Source organism: Lampris incognitus, chromosome 1, assembly GCF_029633865.1.
Source record: "Lampris incognitus isolate fLamInc1 chromosome 1, fLamInc1.hap2, whole genome shotgun sequence".
NCBI lineage: Eukaryota > Metazoa > Chordata > Actinopteri > Lampriformes > Lampridae > Lampris > Lampris incognitus.
Genome location: NC_079211.1, coordinates 114,074,784 through 114,096,171, shown reverse-complemented (window position 1 = coordinate 114,096,171; position 21,388 = coordinate 114,074,784). Strand labels below are relative to the sequence as shown.

The following is a 21,388-nucleotide window of genomic DNA, read 5'->3' as shown; positions in this document are numbered from 1 at the left end:
CCCAGTGGGCAACTGCATCGACACCAACCGATGCTTAGACCGCTACGCCACCGCGGACTATTGAAGTATTGACTGTATTTGGACTGGCAACTCAACGGTCGATCCTGCCGGGCCATGGTAGACACGGGGTATACCATTTGACTGGTGTGGCCTGGCCTTCTCCTGGGCACCACCGGCTCCCTCTCGGTGGCATGGTTGCCAGCCAACACCCAGCTGGTGACATTGACAGGAGAAAAGGCTGGCATGAGAGGGAAGAAGTCACTGCAAGTCCAAGCTGGCGCACGAGTTCTGGCTTGCCAACATCCAAGACCCGTGCATTATCGACCTGGACCTGCTGACCCACTGGGGATCCTGTGTTAACTTGTGGAAGGCAACCATCAACCTCGACACGAAGACCGTGGCGCTCTGGTCCGGCTGGGGGAAGAGCGGTCTCAAGGACCAGCAAGCCAGTCGCCAAGCAGCCACCGCTCAGCAGGCTCAGAGCCTCCGTGTGGCATTGGAGTGCCGCTACTGCCAGCGGCAAGAGAAATGGGGCCAAATGATGCTCACAGTGGCGGACGGCCGCCAGCAAGGAGGACGGGTGGTGCCCGTTGACCACCCAGCAACTAAGGCGGCAACAGCAGGAGGCAGACGTGGACACGGGGCAGTGTCCCGAGTGGACAGAGGTGTCAGTGCTGGGACCCTAGGTAAAGACCTACCACTCTCAATGGGGCAACTTTAAGCTCCACGACGGGGTGGTGTACTAGAGTTGGTAAGCTCTCGGCTGAGGGAGCGGCCTCCTGCAGCTATCGGTGCCCCGTGTGCTGCATCCCCAGGTTCTCCAGAGGGTCTATGGCTTGGTGGGGACGCCAAGACCCTCCACCACCTCAGGGAGCGGTTCTACTGGCCTGGCTGTCGACGAGAAGTGGTGCTACACATGCGCTGTTGCAACTCCTGCACCTGCCGGGCCCGGGCAGACTCCTGAGTGCAGCAGAAGTGGGGTGCTTTGGGTGGTCTGTTTGCCAGCGGCGACATCCTGGACTTTAAGGGGACTGTGTAATGGGTGATGGGGTCGTCAGGGACGACTAACCCCTCAGGTGGGGGCTATGTAGCGACCAGGGGAAGCGGTCCCTCCAACTGTCAGCGGCTCCGCGTTGGGGGAGCGCAGGGGCTGATGGGACCCGTTGGTGTTACTTGAAATTGTTATGAGTTATGTGTTCAAATGTTGTGTTCATGTTTGGTTATTGTGTTTGTTTGTGGGTTTGAATCAGACTGGGTAGGACTGTTACTGACTGACTGACCTTGGAACGTGAAAACTGATGTCGCCAGTTGCGACATGGAGGGGGGGGGGCATTGTTATGTTGTCTGTTCTGGCCGGTATGAAAATTAGAGCACTCCTGGGGTTGTGTGGTGTATGGGGCATGGGCGTTGCGCTTAAAAAGAGATCTCTTTCTCTCGACTCATTTCTCACGCCAGCTTGCCACTATATATATACACTGCTCAAAAAAATAAAGGGAACACATAAGCAATGCAATGTAGCTCCAAGTCAATCACACTTTTGAGATATCAACCTGTCCAGTTAGGAAGCAACACTGATTTGTGAATCAATTTCACCTGTTGGTAAATTGTCTAATTTCCACCAGGTGGAAATTAGACAATTTGCAAGACAACCCCTATAAAAGGAATGGATTTGCAGGTGGTGGCCACAGACCATTTGCCTGTCCTCATCTTTTCTGGCCGATCTTTGGTTAGTTTTTCATTTTGCTAGTGCCCTCACCACTAGAGGTGGCATGAGGCGGTATCTGCAACCTACAGAAGTTGCTCAGGTAGTGCAGCTCATCCAGGATGGCACATCAATGCGTGCTGTGGCAAGAAGATTTGATGTGTCTCCCAGCACAGTGTCCAGAGCATGGAGGAGGTACCAGGAGACAGGCCAGTACACCAGGAGACATGGAGGGGGCCGCAGGAGGACAACAACCCCGCAGCAGGACCGCTATCTGGTCCTTTGTGCAAGGAGGAACAGGAGGAGCACTGCCGGAGCCCTACAAAACGACCTTCAACAGGCCACTAATGTGCAGGTTTCTGCTCAAACAGTGAGAAACAGAATGCATGAGGATGGTATGAGGGCCCGACGTCCACAATTGGGACCTGTGCTCACAGCCCAACACCGTGCAGCCCGATTGACCTTTGCCAGAGAACATCTTGGTTGGCAGATTCGCCATTGGCGCCCTGTGCTCTTCACAGATGAGAGCAGGTTCACACTGAACACATGTGACAGACGTGAGAGAGTCTGGAGACGCTGTGGAGAACGTTCTGCTGCCTGCAACATCCTCCAGCATGACCGGTTTGGCGGTGGGTCAGTGATGGTCTGGGGAGGCATATCCTTGGAGGGCCGCACAGACCTCTACGTGCTAGCCAGAGGTACCATGACTGCCATTAGGTACCGGGATGAGATCCTCAGACCCATTGTCAGACCATATGCTGGTGCAGTGGGCCCTGGGTTCCTGCTCATGCATGACAATGTTCGTCCTCATGTGGCCAGAGTGTGTCAGCAGTTCCTGTATGTCGAGGGCATTGATGCTATGGACTGGCCTGCACGTTCCCCAGACCTGAATCCAATCGAGCACCTCTGGGACATCATGTCTCGTACCATCCGCCAACGCGATGTCGCACCACAGACTGTCCAGGAGTTGACCGATGCCCTGATCCAGGTCTGGGAGGAGATCCCTCAGGAGACCATCCGTCGTCTCATCAGGAGCATGCCCAGACGTTGTAGGGAGTGCATACAGGCACGTGGAGGCCACACACACTACTGAGCCTCATTTTGAATCGTCTTGAAGAATTTCCACAGAAGTTGGATCAGCCTATGTTCTCATTTTCCACTTTGATTTTGAGTATGATTCTGAATCCAGACCTTAATGGGCTAATGATTTTGATTTCCATTGATCATTCTTAGGTTATTTTGCTCTAAACACATTCCTCTGTCTAATAAATAAAGATTTTCAGCTGAAATATTTCATTCATCGAGGTCTATATTGTGTTTTTAGGTGTTCCCTTTTTTTGAGCAGTATGTATATATATATTATCCAAACCACTTATCAGGGTCGCAGGGATGCTGGAGCCTTTCCCAGCAGTCATTTGGCGACAGGCGGGGAGACACCCTGGACAGGCCACCAGGCCATCCCAGGGCTGACACACACACACACACACACACACACACACACACACACACACACACACACACACACACACCTAGGCATAATTTAGTATGGCCGATTCACTTGACCTACATGTCTTTGGACTGTGGGAGGAAACCGGAGCCCCCGGAGGAAACCCACGCAGACAACATGCAAACTCCATACAGAGGACGACCCCCAAGGTTGGACTACCCCGGGGCTCGAACCCAGGACCTTCTTGCTGTGAGGCGACTGCGCTAACCACTGCACCACTGTGATCCAATTCTGAATATCTTGGCCAAATGGTGCCATTTCACCACCCTGGTGAACCCAAGACTCCACGCTATGAAAGCCAGAAAATGGTGACAACAAAATCCGGCCCAAGACAAAATATTATTTTCCATAACCCCCCCCTTAAAATGAAATCTGCATATGGCTCATGAATCAGACTTCGGATGAGCTCGGTAGTCATTAAGGCATTACTGATGAAGGTCAACAAAAATAATATTTTTTTTGCGAATAACAAGGACCCAGGCAGTTTTGTTTTTAAATTTTATTGATAATACTCTAAATGTTGTCTTTTATTCTGTTCAAATAAGCATTGACATTTGTTAGGTTGATTTAGGCTCACAAATTTGACTTGCTCTCTGCTAAGACTAATACACAGAACATTCATCGTAGAACAGGTACTAGTATAAAACAGACAAGCATGTTAAGATGAATGCTTCAGAAAACAAAACAATGGGGATTTGAGTTGGTAGTAGTACTTAACATTGCAAGTTACCTGAGGTACTAAGAGGCAGAAACTACTAACAGACACAAAAAAGGCAATACTCTAAGAATTAATTAAATTTCTATTCTGAATGGGTCTGGGAGGTCAATGTATAAATTGAGATTCCAATATTTACTGGAAACATGAGAACTGGGCAGTAACACCACCAACCTTGCTTTTTTTTTTTCAGAGACCCTCCCGCTCATACCACTGTCTAGAGAATAGGAAATGAAGTTTCCTTTTGACCCTCTTCCAAAGTCACTGCTGTGTCTGACATCCTGCTGGTTCACAGTACGGGAAGTGGACGTTGTTCCTTGGCCTGTGTCTAAAGGCAGATTCATAACTGAAAAAGGAAAGACTGCGAGGATAAATCTCTTCTACTCAAGGATATTGACCAATGACAGTATTTAACCACTTTTTGTAGGCGAGCGCGAAGTGTCTCTGCTCCAGGCTGCAGCAACCTTCCAAAAGACCACTCAGGAAAGTGTGCTCCGATGGCAGGGCAGGGAAACATGGCGCCAGAAGGTTTCTCTTCAGACGCTTTGTGTCGTGGGGGAACGGCAGGGCCAATACATCCACCTCCATTACTTCACTAGCGTTTGGCTGTCCACTCATGGTGTCGGCCCTGATACTGCAGTCTCGTCCACTGCCTTCAGAAAAAACAGTGTAGGGATGGGAACTCAGGCCGGGGTCGGTATGGTTGAGGTGAGACGAATCACTGCTGCCGTTTCCGATGCAGCAGTAATGTTCTTTTTTCCACTGGTGCCACAAGTAGAAGACATGTCGCCTGGAAGGAGATGAGAATGAAGTGCAATTTATAGCTTTTCATATTAACTGAAATGATCAATACTTTCATTATTCCTTACGATACAATGATTTTGATAACCCTTGGAAAGACAAGAACGTTTTTTTTCAGCAAAAATATGATTTTTTTATTTTTCCTACAATTTATTGTTTTTTCAATTGTTTGTTCATCTAAAACCCCCATCTCAGTTAGTCCACAAAGCAGTTCCTAGAACTCCACTTTGATGACTTGAAGCCTACCATGCCACAGGTGCCATGCAGCCATGGGTTTTGCATCTTCCCTTCTCCTTCAATGGCACCAGTGATCAGTTTACAGACTGTAGGGGCAGAAAGTGCCAATGCCATTTGATCTATCCTAACATTTTTATTTCTCCCACATGAACTCTTTCTTTTGTCCAAATACTCAAACTCCATCTGTTTCAGACAACATACACACCTAAACACACGTCAGTGCACATGCACTTACCCGTGCCCATATCCAAACAACAGTAATAAAAGAAATATTTGCTTGGTACAATCTGTGTTTCAAATGTCTTCTTGGATATGGTTGCACTCAAAAGTTGAATCCTGTTACGTAGTATGTACTTTTACAGATCACAGGAAGTTGAATCAGTTCATCTGGACACAGCCTTTATTGAGAGAGAAACGTTTCATCATTATCTAAGTGACCCCTTCAGTCTCAGCTGACTGCAGGTATCCCCACCCTTATAAACAATACAGTGGCATAACGACCCAAACCAACGATTGGTTTCATATGCAAATTGCCGTGACCATTAACTACAGTTTCAGTGGCCATGTGTACGATTCATAGAGGATGTGGGAATGGTTGCAATCACAGCATTGTAAGATGTCCCCCCGGTTCAGGGATAGTCGTTCCCTCGTCACATAAAATGGCTTCTTTGACTCCTTGTTCAAACCCCATTTGAACACTTAGTTATGCCAGTGTCTCTCAATAAACGTGTCCAGATGAACTGATTCAACTTTCTGTGATTTTCTGACCTGGATTATTGAGCATGCATTAAAACATACTTTTACAGACTTTTGTAAGGTAGCCCCTTTTCATGTAACATGTGGCAGCACTGGGAATCACCCCAAATATCAGAAAGTTACGTAAGCACACTTGAAGACACCCTTCTTTACCATCTTGCAAGAAAATCAAGGGAAATTAACTGTTATATTGAAACTCTATGCAGTAGAAAACTGCAGCGGGGTCATAAAGTGTATGTTTAGACAAGGCAAGGCCAGGCAAATTTATTTATATAGCACATTTCATATCCAAAGGCAACCCAAAGTACTTTACAAAGTACACAGGCAAACACACAGGAAACAAATAATAATAAAAAAACAAACAATAAAAGCAAGCAAGCAAAAGCCCACAGAGTAAAAACAATAAAACAATCAAAAGCAGAGTAAAAACAATGAAATAGGTAAATAGATTTGATGTCAAAGAAAATTAATTAAAAGCAATGGTAAACAGGTAGGTGTTTAGCTTGGATTTGAAAGTAGTCAGCAGCTTCACCATATTTAGTTTTGACCCTGGGAACAGCCAGTAATCCAGAACCAGCCAACCTAAGAGGTCTGCAAGGTTCGTACTGGGTCAGGATGTCTCTCGTGGACCTAAACCTTTCAGTGATTTATGGTGTAGCAATATAATTTTGAAGTCGATTCTGTGAGAAACTGGTAGCCAATGTAGTGATCTGAGAATGAGTTTTAATCTGAGCTTTTTTTGGTCCTTGTTACAAACCTGGTGGCAGCATTCTGGATCAGCTGAAACTGTGTGATTGCTGTCTTAGACAGAGCTGTGAATAGTCCATTGCAGTAGTCTGGCCTGCTAGGGATAAAAGCATGTAAAAGTTTCTCTAGATCATACTCTGACATCAGGTCTCTGATCCTTGAGATATTTTAAATGGTAGAAAGCTGATTATTTTATTGATTTAATGTGATTACTGAAATTTAGGTCAGGATGCAGGAAAACACCAATGTTTCTAGTTTGATTTTTACTCTTCAAGGACAGACTACTAAGGTTAACACAGCCTTTCTTCCTTGACCTCGAAAACAATGACTTCAGCTTTGTCCTCATTCAACTGGAGAAAATTCTGGAACATCCAGCTACCAATTTGTTTAATGCATTGTTCCAGTTTTGTCCTCATTTAACTGGAGAAAATGTTGGAATATCCAGCTACCACTTTGTTTAATGCATTGTTCCTGGGAGTCTGTTGAACCGTTTTCATTTGGTGACAGAGCTATATATATATTTGCATGTCATCTGCATACATGTGATATGAAACTATGGAATTTTTAATAATTTCAGCTAACCGGAGCATGTAAAGATTAAATAACAGCGGTCCGAGAATCGACCCTTGCGGAACTCCACATGTTGTTGGGAGATGTTCTGATGTACAGCTATCAATTGATACAAAATAGTCTCTGTTTTAAGGGTAGGACATGAATCAATTCAGGACCATGTTAGAGAGGCCAAACCAGTGTTCAAATCTGTCCACTAATATACTGTGATCAACTGTATCATATGCAGCAGTAAGGTCCAATAACACCAGGACAGAATTTATCAGAATCTATGCTGAGATTGTCATTCAGAACATTGATAAGCGCAGTCTCGGTACTGTGGTGGGGCCTAAAGCCAGACTGGAAAATATCAAGGTAGTTACATACTGTCAGCAGTAGGGCTGCAACGATTAGTCGACATAATCGACGACGTCGATCATAAAAACTCGTCGACGTAGAATGTTAGCTTCGACGCGTCGTATAAAAGCAATCAGAGCCAGCAACGTTAACTCAAAACCGCACAAATGTTCATTTGTAACTGCAATGCCCTATAGGAAGTGCTGGGGGCAGTATCGCCTCCATCGTCTGATATAACTGCGTTTTGCACGAACGATGAAGAGAAGAAGAAAGTAAGTTTAGCTAGTTAGCCACAGTATCGTAATGTTTACGTTAGCTTGCGTTACATGTTGGAAAACATACCGTCTCAAGGGTGACGCTTGCTAAGCGAACGCTATTTCAGTTATGTGAATTCTGCGTATCCACCAACGAGCTGTGTGTAACATTAGCTAAACAGCGCCAAGCTTGCAGCGTAGCACACTACAGCTTAGAGTTGTTTAGCTCCGTCATTTATCGCCGAGTGTCGTGTTTTTGCAGACTGGAGTATGAACTAGCTAAGTTAAGATTGCTAACGTTAGCTAAATGTTAACGAGTTCTAACATTCACTGACTCTGCAGTAACTTACTGCGCTATGGGCTCTAGGTTTTAGCCCAAAAATTGAACTTTTTGGGCTAAAGCGCAGGCAAGACTGCAGAGACGGGGAACGTTAGCACCATCTAACATTAGCTAGCTATCTTACTTAGCTAGTCAATCTGCAGTCTGCAAAAACACGACACTCGGTGCTAACATGAGCTGTCTGTAGCCTAGACAGTCAACTAGCTTTCCCAGCGCGCTCTAATCAGCTGTAGCTTGTCGTAGCGTTAGCTAGTTAGACTGGGTTGGAGCATATCAATAATTCAGTTGTAAGATATTTATTCATTTAAATGGTTTAATTGGTATTAGGCAGTACACTAAGATAAACTGATACCATAGCCTACAACTTGTGATGATAATTAATACAGCTTTCTGTTTTGTTCTCTTTCTATTTTAGTACTAAGCAAAGGCGTGTGGATGAGTTCATCCTGAAGAGAGGCTCATGCACCCCTCAAATGGCTGGAGTCTTAACAGAGAGCATCCTCAACATGCTCGTCAATGACATGAGACCAATATCCATGGTTGAAGATAGGGGATTTAAGCAGATGGTCACCACATTCCATCCAGGTTACACCTTACCTTCCAGAACTCATTTTACTAAGCTTATGGAGGGAAAGTATGAAGCTACTTTTGGTAAGGTTAAAGATGCTCTTAAAGCAACCAAGAACAAGATTGCCCTGACAACTGATGCCTGGACCAGTGTCACGACAGAGGCATATCTTGGCACCACCTGTCACTTTATAAGTAATGACTGGGAGCTCACTAGCTTCTGCCTTACAACCATGCCACTCAAAGAACGGCACACTGGACCCAACATTGCTGCATGGATTGAGCAGGCTGTGGAAAGGTTTGAGATCCCTCCAAGCAAGATTGTGGCAGTTGTTCATGACAATGGCTCCAATGTCGTACTGGCTGCAAACATCTTGCAGGAAAAACATGGGTGGGTGTCTATCCGCTGTGCAGGCCACACTTTACAGTTGGTGATCAATCGTGCACTGAAACACCCTCAGATCAGTAAAGCACTGGGAGCAGCGAGGTGTCTCGTCGAGCACTTTAAAAGGAGCGAACTGGCTTCAAGCAAGCTTAAGACAAAGCAGAAACAGATGGGGACCCCGGAACACAAACTTGTCCAAGATGTCTCTACCAGGTGGAACAGCACCTATTATATGGTGACTCGCATGCTGGAACAGAGATGGCCACTGACTGCGACTCTGTCTGACCCGGCAGTAATACAGAGAGGGAAACAATACCTAGACCTCAAAGCTGATCAGTGGACCCTGCTAGATGAACTGGCCAAAGCTCCCCAGGCCTTTGAATGTGCCACTGTCTACTTGAGTGGTGAAAGCTATGTGACAGTCTCCGCCCTGCCTCCACTAGTCAGAGGGCTTTTGAAGTCCACCCACACTGCCTATGATACAGCTCCTGTGCAGGCCTTCCAGGCGGCTGCTTCAGAGGAGACCACTGCACGCTGGTCAAGAGAGGTCACCATCACAGATGATGACCCAAGCAAACAGATCATTGCAGCTGCACTAGACCCACGATTTCGAAAACTGAAATTCCTGACACCAGAGGAGAGGTTCAGTGTTCAGAATAAAGTACAAGCTCTGGCCCTACAGTCCAAGGATGGGAGTACTGTGAATAACCAGCACACAATGAAGAAGCCACAGCAGCATCAGCTGACAAGGATGCCACAGACTCAGCTGAGGGAACTACAAATAGGTCTGTTTCAGCTCTCGATTCACTGCTTGGATGTGACTCAACAGACAGTGACAGTGAGACCAATGATGAACAGGATGCGCGCAACCAAGCGATCAGTAATGAAGTGCTGATGTACTTCGGAGAGCAGCCCCTCTCAAAGACAGAAAGTCCCCTGTCTTGGTGGAAATTGAATGAGGCAAAGTATCCAACCCTTGCATCACAAGCCAAATCGTTTTTGTGTATTCCAGCTACTTCTACTCCCTCTGAGCGTCTCTTCTCAGCAGCTGGGAACATCGCCTCAAAGAAGAGAGCCAGTCTCACCCCAGAGCACGTCGACATGCTCACGTTCCTGCACTGCAATTTAAAGTGTTTATGAACTGCAGGAGATCAGAGTAAGACACACATATACACACACACAGCTCCTCTCACTCACACACAGCAAACAAAAGACCTACAAGTCTGTCTGAGCTGACTCATTCTCCCCTCCTGTTGGAGATGGTGGAGCCTAGTGAGTGGATCCACGTCCCCCTCCTGGACCAGGTTAACAGCCCCATCAGAACCGCGGTGCTGGGGCAGAGGCTGCTATTTTGAGTTACTTTTAAAATATTATTTGCACATTATCTTTACGTTTTGACTTGCACTTTAATTTGTATTATTTAATTTATTTATTTTGTTTTTATTATGATTGATAATGCATTTACTTTCATTTGTATTATTTAATGTATTTATTTAGTTTTCATTATGATTGATGATGCATTTGATTAAACAAGTAGCTCCAAAACAAGTTCCAAATTTAAATGTTTCATGAGTCATTATTTTAATTCGCTATGGGATCATGTTATGTTAAGGCAGAGAGACACAGGGCGACATTCACAAGTGTGCAGACTTAAGCATGTGAGGTAAAACGTGCACTGGAGCCCGGAAGAGGATCCGCGCCCTCAGGAAGCAGAGATGGAGGGTGTGAAAGAAATAATCGTTAGATTAGTCGACTAATCGAAAAAATAATCGACAGATTAGTCGACTACCAAAATAATCGTTAGTTGCAGCCCTAGTCAGCAGAAAGTTTTTTATTTTACTAATGAATGGCAAGTTCAGTATGGGCCTGTAGTTGTTCAGTACAAATACATCCAGATTAGCTTTATTTAAAAGTGGCTTAATTAATAGAGTTTTCAGGGTTTTGGAGATGCCTATCAGTAATATATCTGTTGCGAAGCAACTGAAAATCTTAAAAAAAAAAAAAATCCTGAAGGCTGCAAATCAAAGAAGCATGTGAGGTTTATGACATCAAAATGAGTCATCTTTACCAGATTAGTTCTTGTTGATTGCTGAGGCATTTAACTTATGCGAGAAAGCACCAATTTGCCTAGCTTTTGAAAAGTTTCAGTGAAAAAAAGCAAAGTCATTACACGATTCTGTAGACTTGAATTCAGGCGGCATTGGTACTTTTGGATTGGGGAGTTTACCCATAGTGGTAAACTGTGCATGCAATATTCTCTGAATTAAAGATATAAGAAAGGAATAATTGTCTTTAATTTTTCTGCTCTAAATAGTAATTGTGGAGACTTGTAGAGATCATAGTGAATTTGAAGTTTAGTTTTTCACCATTTACACTCAACTTTTTAATAGATTCTTTGAAGTTTGGCCTGTGGGGCGTGCCTCCATGGAGCCTTTTGCTTACCAGAAGTGACTTTGACGCCAACTGGTGAAAATTAATCAATGACATTTAAAATTTTAGAATTAAAATTGTCCAGAAGATCATCAACTTGTTAACTGGGGCTGCAAGGCCGACTCCAATATGTCGACAGACAGACTCAAGGCAGGGTTTCAATAAAACAAGTCCTTTAATGCCAGACAAGATGAGGAGTCGGTAGAGCAAGGAGTAGACAGGGAACACCGAGTCCAGGGCAAGAGCGCACACGGGAGGGGAACCTTGACCAAACCAAGGAACAGGAAGACAAACGGGGCTCCATGGCAACAGACCAATAACTGGAGGCAGGGGCTGGACAGAGCAGACGGGACTCCAGGAACACGGAAAGCAGGATTAGAAAGCAAACTGACAGACTAGGAAACAATGAAACGTTTAAAGGCTGGACAGCTAGGACTGATTAAGAAGGCACTACAATCTGGCAAGGTGGAAGTGGCAAGGCTGGGTATATAAGGCGTAGAGTTGATTTCAGTAGATGAGATGCAGGTGGTGGACCACTGCTCTACCTGCCGCACACCTGCCTCCAATCCTGAAGCACACATACACACAAAAACAGGAGAGAGAAACTAGGGCGGGGGAGTGGCCAAGATAAGGGAGACAATTAGGGGGACCGGGATGAAGAGGGTGAGTCCTGGAAGGGCGCAGGGGCAGTTGTGACATGACTGATGTCAAGGAGATTACCCGAGAAAATGCTATGCTACTGTATTCACTGCAGTATTGTTTTTTGACTGTTTCAGACCTTGTGCGAGTGTCCACTATGATGGTCATATCAAACAAAACACAGAAATGAACCGACAAGGCAGCATCAAGGACCTTGACGATATTAGGACCTTTGGAGATCATCAGGTCCAGTATATGGCCTTTGCTGTGAGTAGGCTTTTACATGCTGAGAAAGTCCAAAGTTTTCAAGTCATCTACATGACTATTAAAATAATCATCCATCCATCCATCCATCCATTATCTGAACTGCTTATCCTGCTCTCAAGGTCGCGGGGATGCTGGAGCCTATCCCAGCTGTCATTGGGCAGCAGGCGGGGAGACACCCTGGACAGGCCGCCAGTATTAAAATAATCAGTAATAAATAAATTGTCAAAGTCAGTTACAATAATGGAAAGCACTGTGTGTGTGCAATGTGGCACTGATCCCACTGAGGTAGTGAACCATGAAGATAACCATACACCGTAGTATTACAGTGCAGCTGTAACAGAATTTACAGTGATGACTTTAGGTTATCTGGGAAAACTTCATCAATATCATGTTTCTCTTCTTTACCTACTTCTCATGTGCATTGTCAGACTGTCATATTACTGGCATATTACATCATTCATCTATTTGTGTCATATTTATTCATCCCACTAAGTACCCTGACTAATTTACCGGTTGTCTGATTTCATCTGCCGATACATATTGGGCTTCAACAGATATATTGGTATTGGGGGATAATCCTCCTGATAAAGCGCCAATAAATGTTTGTTTTAATGTCACACAAGAAAATTCCATTCATGTGAGATGACAGTTCCAATAATAGCCAATAGAGAGGGCTGTCAGCTTGCTTTGTGAGGGTCTGTCCTGGATCAACACTGATGAAGCCAAAGACTTGGAATCCACACATGTTGTAATGCTAGTGTTGCAAAAGGTAGTTTTTTTGACATTTGAGTGATTTATCAGGAATCAGGAACAATTTATTGTCATCTCATTCATGTACTTCTGTACACAAAAGAGACAACATTTCGTTTTTCCTGGCTCACAACTGTGGCACACAAAAGACAAAAAACATCCAAAACAAAACGACGCTACCAAAAACATCCAGAAACAGAGAGAACAAAGCAAAAAAAAAAAGAAAAAAAAAAGTCAACAACACAGTCCATTCAGTACATTTGCAACACAGTCCAAAAAACGTCACTGTCCAGAGAACGAACGCCAGCCAGGATGACTGTCGGAACTGCCAGTCTGCATGGGCTAGCAGTTAGCTTAGCCTGCCGCGGCCGCTTACACATCCTTTCAGACCGCCCTCGGTGTTACCTGTTCGGGCACAGCTCCAGGTAGGGGCCATGGTCCCTGGGCCCACCGGACGCACCAGACCAGGCTCCCTCACCTGACCTAGTACTAGTTCTCCCAGCCAGATACCTTTGACACACCTCCCCGCACTCCACATGATGACACAAACACAGACGCAGACAAAAACAATGCAGAGCGGATGCTAGGTGAGGCTGCTGCCAGACCGCCCTCGGTGTTATCAGAACTGCCAGTCTGCATGGGCTAGCAGTTAGTTTAGCCTTCCTTGCTTCTGCATCCTGTCAGACTGCCCTTGGTGTTTCCTCTTCAGGCGCAGCTCCAGGCAGGGCCGTGGTCCCTCAGCCCATAGGACGCAGCAGACTAAGCTTTCCCAGCTGATCCAACGCCACCTCTCCCAGCCATCAAACGAAATCGACGATCACAGACATAATTCTTCACACAATGACACAAACTAATTTTCTCCCCAATTGTACTTGGCCAAGTACCCCACTCTTCCGAGCCGTCCCGGTTGCTGCGCCACCCCCTGTGCCGATCCAGGCAGGGCTGCAGACTACCACATGCCTCCTGTAATACATGTGGAGTCGCCAGCCGCTTCTTTTCACCTGACAGTGAGGAGTTTCACCAGGGAGACGTAGAGTGTGGGAGGATCACGCTATTCCCCCCAGTTCCCCCTCCTCCCTGAACAGGCGCCCTGACTGACCAGAGGAAGTGCTAGTGCAGCGACCAGGACACATACCCACATCCGGCTTCCCACCTACAGACACGGCCAATTGTGTCTGTAGGGACGCCCGACCAAGCCAGAGGTAACACGGGGAATCAAACTGCTGATCCCCGTGCTGGTAGGCAACAGAATAGACCACAATGCTACCCGGACATCCCTAATAGCAGGCACTTTTAAAGACTTTTTCCAGAAGCAATACAGACACACACAGAACATTTCTTTGTGTATGCCAATAAATGGCGTGCAAGCCCAACAACCAGAGTACTGAGATAATTTTGAAAGGCATGAATGTGTCAATTTAAATACATGTACACACTTGTAATCAAATTTGGAAAACGTCCACAGATTAAATTCCTATTCATTAACAACATAATGGTGAGCACACACCAATTTCACCGAAATGTAGTCTGTAGTTTGTCCATGAGACTCACTAGCCAGTTTATTGGCCTAAAAACAGTGACATATTGGCTAACTGCTAAGGTTGGAAAATGGCACGGTCGGGCTCAAGCAGCTCTGGCCAATCATAATGGATTATTACATTGATGCAAAAAAATAAAAAAGTAAATAGTTTTTTCTCTGATGAGTTTTAGATTGGACATTTTAGATTGGCCTTAAATACTATGGCTGTGCAGTGATCTTCCCATATTTTGGTGAAACCTCTGTATTATTAAGTACTGTGGTCAACTATCTAGCCTACATCATCCATCCATCATCAGAACCGCTTATCCTGCTCTCAGGTCCATGGGCAGTCATTGGGCAGCAGGAGGGAGACACCCTGGACAGGCTGCCAGTCCATCACAGGGCCGACACACACACATACACACACACATATGGCAGATTCAGCTGACCTACATGTCTTTGGACTGTGGGAGGAAACCAGAGCACCCAGAGGAAACCCACGCAGACACGGGGAGAACATGCAAACTCCACACAGAGGACGACCCGGGACGACCCCTAAGGTTGGACTACCCTGGGGCTCAAACCCAGGACCTTCTTACTGTGAGGCAACTGCGCTAGCCACTGTGCCACCTTGCTGCCTGTCTAACCTACATATTTGTGCTAAAAGTGCCTTTAATTTAATGGTGGAGCGTATCGTGTCATGGCAGCCATTTAATGGTCTGCCAGTCATGTGTTATTGAGATTGTGTTTTTTGATCCCCGTTCATCAATGGTCTCAAAGATATAGCCTTGACAAAACATGATAGGATTGGTCCTATTATAAAAGAGGAACAACATCCATCCATCCATTATCCAAGCCGCTTATCCTAATTGGGGTCACGGGGATGTTGGAGCCTATCCCAGCAGACAATGGGCAGCAGGCAGGGAGACACCCTGGACAGGCCACCAGGCCATCACAAGGCTGACACCTAGGGACAATTTCAGTGTTTTATTTTCGTTTTCTTTTCAGAGTGAATAACAGACTTTGATTGTTTAAACTTGGGTGGTGACAACAAAATTGAGAACTGGCATATCTCACACCGATTAACGTTAATCCCATTGTTCAGTTAATAGCCTTGTTAGCCTTTTCCCTGCTAACTCCAGAAATGTAGTGACGTTGAGATGTAAAAGCAGCCTGCCAGATGGACGGGGAGCAGTCAGCTGTTTGGCTGGCAGCTGATGCTCGGGGAAGGAACACTACATTTGTTATCATTCCGAAGTACTTATTCACATTTATGAAACAGAAAAGGTCATTTGGGTCACTTGAATGTTTGTATTAAGTGAGATATGAATGAAAATACGTACGTGGGGTGCATACTTCTCATTTGGGACAGTTATTTTACATTGATACTAATATGGAGGGCAGCACGGTGGGTTCGAGACCCTGGGTAGTCCAACCTTGGGGGTCATCCCGGGTCGTCCTCTGTGTGGAGTTTGCATGTTCTCCCTGTGTCTGCGTGGGTTTCCTCTGGGTGCTCCGGTTTCCTCCCACAGTCCAAAGGCATGTAGGTCAGGTTGAATCGGCTGTACTAAATTGTCCCTAGGTATGAATGTGTGTGTGTGTGTGTGTGTGTGTGTGTGTGTGTGTGTGTGTGTGTGTGTGTGTGCGCGTGTGCGTGTGTGTGTTTGTGTCAGCCCTGTGTGATGGCCTGGCGGCCTGTCCAGGGTGTCTCCCCACCTGCCGCCCAATGACTGCTGGGATAGACTCCAGCATCCCCATGACCCTGACAGCAGGCGGTTCAGATAATGGATGGATGGATGGACTAACAAGGAGCTCAATCAAAATGCTAATTCATAGGAACATAATTAAACAACGCAATCTTCAAAACCTTAATACAATAAAACAAGTGTCAACATATTGTGATCCACGGCAGAAAGGTGCACTACATGGTCAAAAGTATGTGGACCCAGACCATTACTTCTCCCCCACCAAACTTTATAGTAGGCACTATGCATTCAGGCAGGTAGCGTTGTGATTTCTGCCAAACCCAGATCAGCCAGACTCCCAGATAGTGAAGCTTGATTCATCACTCAAGGGAACATGTTTCACTAATCTAGTCCAAAGTTTGGCATTGCACATGGTGATCTTAGGCTTCTGTGTGGCTGCTTGGTCATGGAAACCCATTTCAAACAGTTCTTGTGCTGACGTTGCTTCCAGAAGCAGTCTGGAACTCTGTAGTGAGTGCTGCAACCGAGGACAGATGAGTTTTATGTGCTACACTTCATCACTCGGTGGTCCTGTTCTGTGGTCTTGTGTGTCCTACTGCTTCAAGATTGAGCTGTTGTTGCTCGGAGACATTTCCACTTCACAAAACAGACTTACGGCTGACCGGAGCAGATCTAGCAGAGCAGGAATTTGACCGACTGACTTGTTAGGGAGGTGGCATCCTATGACACAGACACATTGAAAGTCACTGAGCTCTTCAGTACGACCACTTCTACTGGCAATGTTTGTCCATGGAGACTGCATGGCTGTGTACTTGATTTTATCCAGCTGTTAGCAATGGATGCAGCTGAAATAGCCGAACCCATTAATTAGAAGGGGTGGCCACATACTTTTGGCTATGTGGTATAAGCATAGCATAATCTATTTTCATTAACTAAAATGTCTCCCTTTCCATCACGTGTTTGTCCAAAAGCGGCGATCAAAACATCCTTCCATCCATCCATTATCTGAACTGCTTATCCTGCTCTCAGGGTCACAGGGATGCTGGAGCCTATCCCAGCAGTCACTGGGCGGGGACACACCCTGGACAGGCCGCCAGGCCATCACACAGGGCTGACACACACACACACACACACACACACACACACACACACACACACACACACACACACACACACACACACACACACACACACACACACACACACACACACACACACACACATTCGTACCAAGGGGCAATTTAGTACGGCCTACATGACCTACATGTCTTTGGACTGTGGGAGGAAACTGGAGCACCCGGAGGAAACCCACGCAGACATGGGGAGAACATGCAAACTCCACACAGAGGACGACCTGGTACAACCCCCAACGTTGGACTACCCCAGGGGCTCGAACCCAGGACCTTATTGCTGTGAGGTGACCGCACTAACCACTGCGTCACCGTGCCGCCAAAACAAAACACCATGCCAAAACACCATGCCAAGATCAAAACAATTCACCTCAGTTTTCATGTAAAATGTTAGGATACTGCCTTGCTCAGTCTTCAGCGTTTATCTAAGATGGCGAAAGCGATTTATTGGTCATCATCCCTGCCAGTTCACTAGTCAGCTGTCATAGCAGTCACCAAGGAACACACGCATCAAGTAACATCCAAGTTGATGGAAATGTAAAGTGCACATGATATTTGCAGTTTTGTATTACTAAGAATTTTTAAAACAATAAACAATGAACTGGAAAATAAAAACAGCATTTTGTTAATTTCCAATAATTTCAGTGATTGAAGAAAACTAGAGGGGGTTAAAATTGTTAAAACAGAAGTTGTGTGTCACACTTGTTCTGAATGAAACCCTGCTTGAGCTACTGTAGTATTGGGATGCACCATGTCTCTCCCAAGGCTCACACACCATTTAAGCACCAAATGTATGTTGGCAATTTGGCCAAGAATGAAAACTGAAACTTTTTAAATGTACTTTGTTTGTATATTTGTACCTCTGTGGTTGTACTTAGTTTTATCTAATCAATATACAAGGCACACATGTACACAAATAAACAGAAAAACATGTTTCTCTTATCCAACCTTAGTATGGACTCACCTGTGGCACCAAAGTGTCTCATGGCCGGGGAAGGACTGGATCAGGTCTGTGCACAGTTCCATTTCCTGTTGGAAGATCTTTAGTACAGAGTGTGCAGCAGACTGCTGCTCCACCTCATCAGCTTCTGCTGCTTCTGAGGTCTCCCTGTTGAACGAGAGGACGGTGTGATGGTGAGGATGTTTCCTGGGCACTTCGCCGGTCTGGTGCTGAGGCTGAGCGATGGTCGTGGAGTCTAGAGATTGGGAAAGTTCAGTGGTCAGTGCTTTGAGCAGAAACTGGCGGTAGTGGAATCCGCTGTGGTCGGACACATGCATGGACACCCATAGGCGCATGGAGGACAACTCATCATGGAGCACCTATGAGAGAGGGAAGAAGAGAAAAGGGAGGTTTGTATTAGCAGCAGTGTGAGGGCTAATATATATTCAAGATTCAAGAGTTTTATTTGTCACGCACACACAAGCACAAGTCCCAAGTGCAGTGAAATGAAAAAAGGTACGAGCTCTAAGATGGGCAAACAAAGTACAACAGGTACACACCTATTCCAATTTGCAATGTACAATTTACAATCTTCTTTTTTTTTTTACAAAATTATATATATATAATTTTTTTGTTGAGTTTTTACCCCTTTTTCTCCCTAATTGTACTTGGCCAATTACTCTACTCTTCCGAGCTGTCCCGGTCGCTGCTCCACCCCATCTGCCGATCCAGGGAGGGCTGCAGACTACCACATGCCTCCTCCGATACACGTGGAGTCGCCAGCCACTTCTTTTCACCTGACAGTGAGGAGTTTCACCAGGGGGACGTAGCATGTGGAAGGATCACGCTATTCCCTCCCAGTTCCCCCTCCCCCCTGAACAGGCGCCTTGACCGACCAGAGGAGGCACTAATGCAGCGACCAGGATGCATACCCACATCCAGCTTCTCACCCACAGACACGGCAAATTGTGTCTGTAGGGACGCCTGGCCAAGCCGGAGGTAACACGGAGAATCAAACTGGCGATCCCTGTGTTGGTAGGCAACGGAATAGACTGCCATGCTACCCGCACGCCCATAGAAAAAGTCTTACCACTACACTGCCACAGAGAAAGCTGATTGGTCGCTGTATAGATAACCCTTTCTTGACTCAAACTTTGTGTGCCATTTTGGTTTGATTTGCCTTTTTTAAATTTTTGATGCATACATCAGTCTTTTTTTCTTTTCTGAGTTATGAAAGGTTAGCAATGGCCTGTTGTATGCTCTTACACACACACACACACACACACACACACACTCCACTGGATTATAAATTGGATCATAAGAACGTCAGGTCTGATCATACAGTAAATGGCGTATCAAAAATGTTGTGACACGTATCTAAAGCAGCAAGTAGAAGCTGTCCAAACCACCGGGCTAATTAACTTACTTACTGAAAGCAGACGGTCTCAACAGATTTTGCGATTGCAGAAAAAACAAAGTTAGCAACATTTAGACATTTAGCTATAAAAACTGTAAATAACAGTATTGTTTTAACCCATTAATGAAAAGGGTGATTTTGACCATATAACTTTTTGTTGCATACTATGCCATTTTACAGGTCCTGGGCATGACGTTAAACTGCAACCGCCGAGTCGTTGGCGACCAAACAGACACCCCTGCTTCAACTCTTGGGTTGCTGTGAGGAGGGTGTGTGGACACCCAGCAGGACTAAAAACAAAACCTGTCAAAGGGCGGATGAGTTCCTCTGTGAACCAACGGCCATCCATACTTGGAGAGGAGATAGGGACCACCAGGTACTACCCCTACTGAAACACAATGATGACTCAACCTGTTGCGGCATCAGCTGTGCTCCTACAACCTCCATAGGTTACGGAACTGATGATGATGATGATGACTACGATGCCATTTTGCAAATATTTAAGGCCTTAGCAAACGGTTCTCTCATGCATGCGGGGCATCAGAATCAGAACACTTAATTCATCCCTGAGGATAAACTGGGTTCTATTACAGACACTCACACTCTAGTAAGAAAAAACTAAAAACTAACAAGATACAAGATAACAAGACAATAGAAACAAACAGAGACTAGAAAAAAAGAAAAATAGAAATAAAAATAAAGTAAGAAATAGAAATAAGAACAAAGTATATCAACAAGTATGGTGCACATAACACCCTATCTATACTGCACTACCGCAGCACAAAACAACAGCACAAACAAAACCCGACAGGATAAAACTGGGAGGGCAGTCCATTGACCATTAACTTCGCATGTCTGACACTCTGAGGGAGGAGCTGTAAAGTTTGATGGCCGCAGGCAGGAATCACCTCCTGTGCTGCTCTATAGTGCATTTCGGCAGAATGAGTCTATTATGAAAAGTACTCCTGTGCCCAACCAGCACGTCATGGAGTGGGTTGGAGACATTGTCCATGATGGCACATACGTATAACTTCAACAACGTCCTCCTCTCAGAAATCGCTGCCAGAGTCCAGTTCCACCCCCACAATGTCGCTGTCCTCACGGATCAGGTGCGGAGAGCATCATCTCTCTTAGCAAGTTAGCCTTGAAGGCTGGCTTTTTAGTTTCTCAAGCCGAGAGACAAGATGAGTGCACTACCTTTACAAAGACAATTAAATTAAAAACACAACTTTAGAAAGACAAGTTTTCCATCAGGAAACACCCAAGAGACCATCACTGGACTGATTCATAGGTATAAATATAATCAAACACATATATAACATTACAGATAAAAGATTGAATAAGAACTCACGTTTCCTAGTTATCACAGGGAGAAAAAAAACTAGCCTGTTCTCCTTCCGCAGCTATTCATGCGTTCCCTTGTGCAAAACAAGCTCTTGAATTCAGATTTGTAAAGAATGAGACAGCGCTGACTGTTGAATTAGATGAATGTAGCGAAATTGGGGGGCAGCTGGGAACCGCCACAGCCGGGACGCGAACCCGGATCTCCCGCACCATAAGCAACTACATTAACCAGTCAATTAAAGGGTCTGACCCCTTAGCCAAGGGCTAGCGAGTCTATTTATCCGTGGTCATTACACTAGCCCCCCTCCTTCGGGAAGCGCGTCCCCGCA

The 21,388-nt window shown here is 45.6% G+C and overlaps 1 protein-coding gene across 1 annotated transcript in view; it reads right to left on the bottom strand.

Moving 5' to 3' along the window:
• Positions 1-3,703: 3,703 nt before the first annotated feature.
• Positions 3,704-21,388, bottom strand: part of ptar1 (protein prenyltransferase alpha subunit repeat containing 1) — a 63,439-nt gene continuing 45,754 nt past the window's right edge. The window contains exons 6-7 of the mRNA XM_056286081.1: positions 18,323-18,678; positions 3,704-4,714 (exon numbers count right to left, since the gene is read on the bottom strand). Of these exons, the coding sequence (XP_056142056.1) occupies positions 4,309-4,714; positions 18,323-18,678 (762 nt within the window). The 3' untranslated portion in view covers positions 3,704-4,308. The remainder of the gene's footprint in view (positions 4,715-18,322; positions 18,679-21,388) is intronic.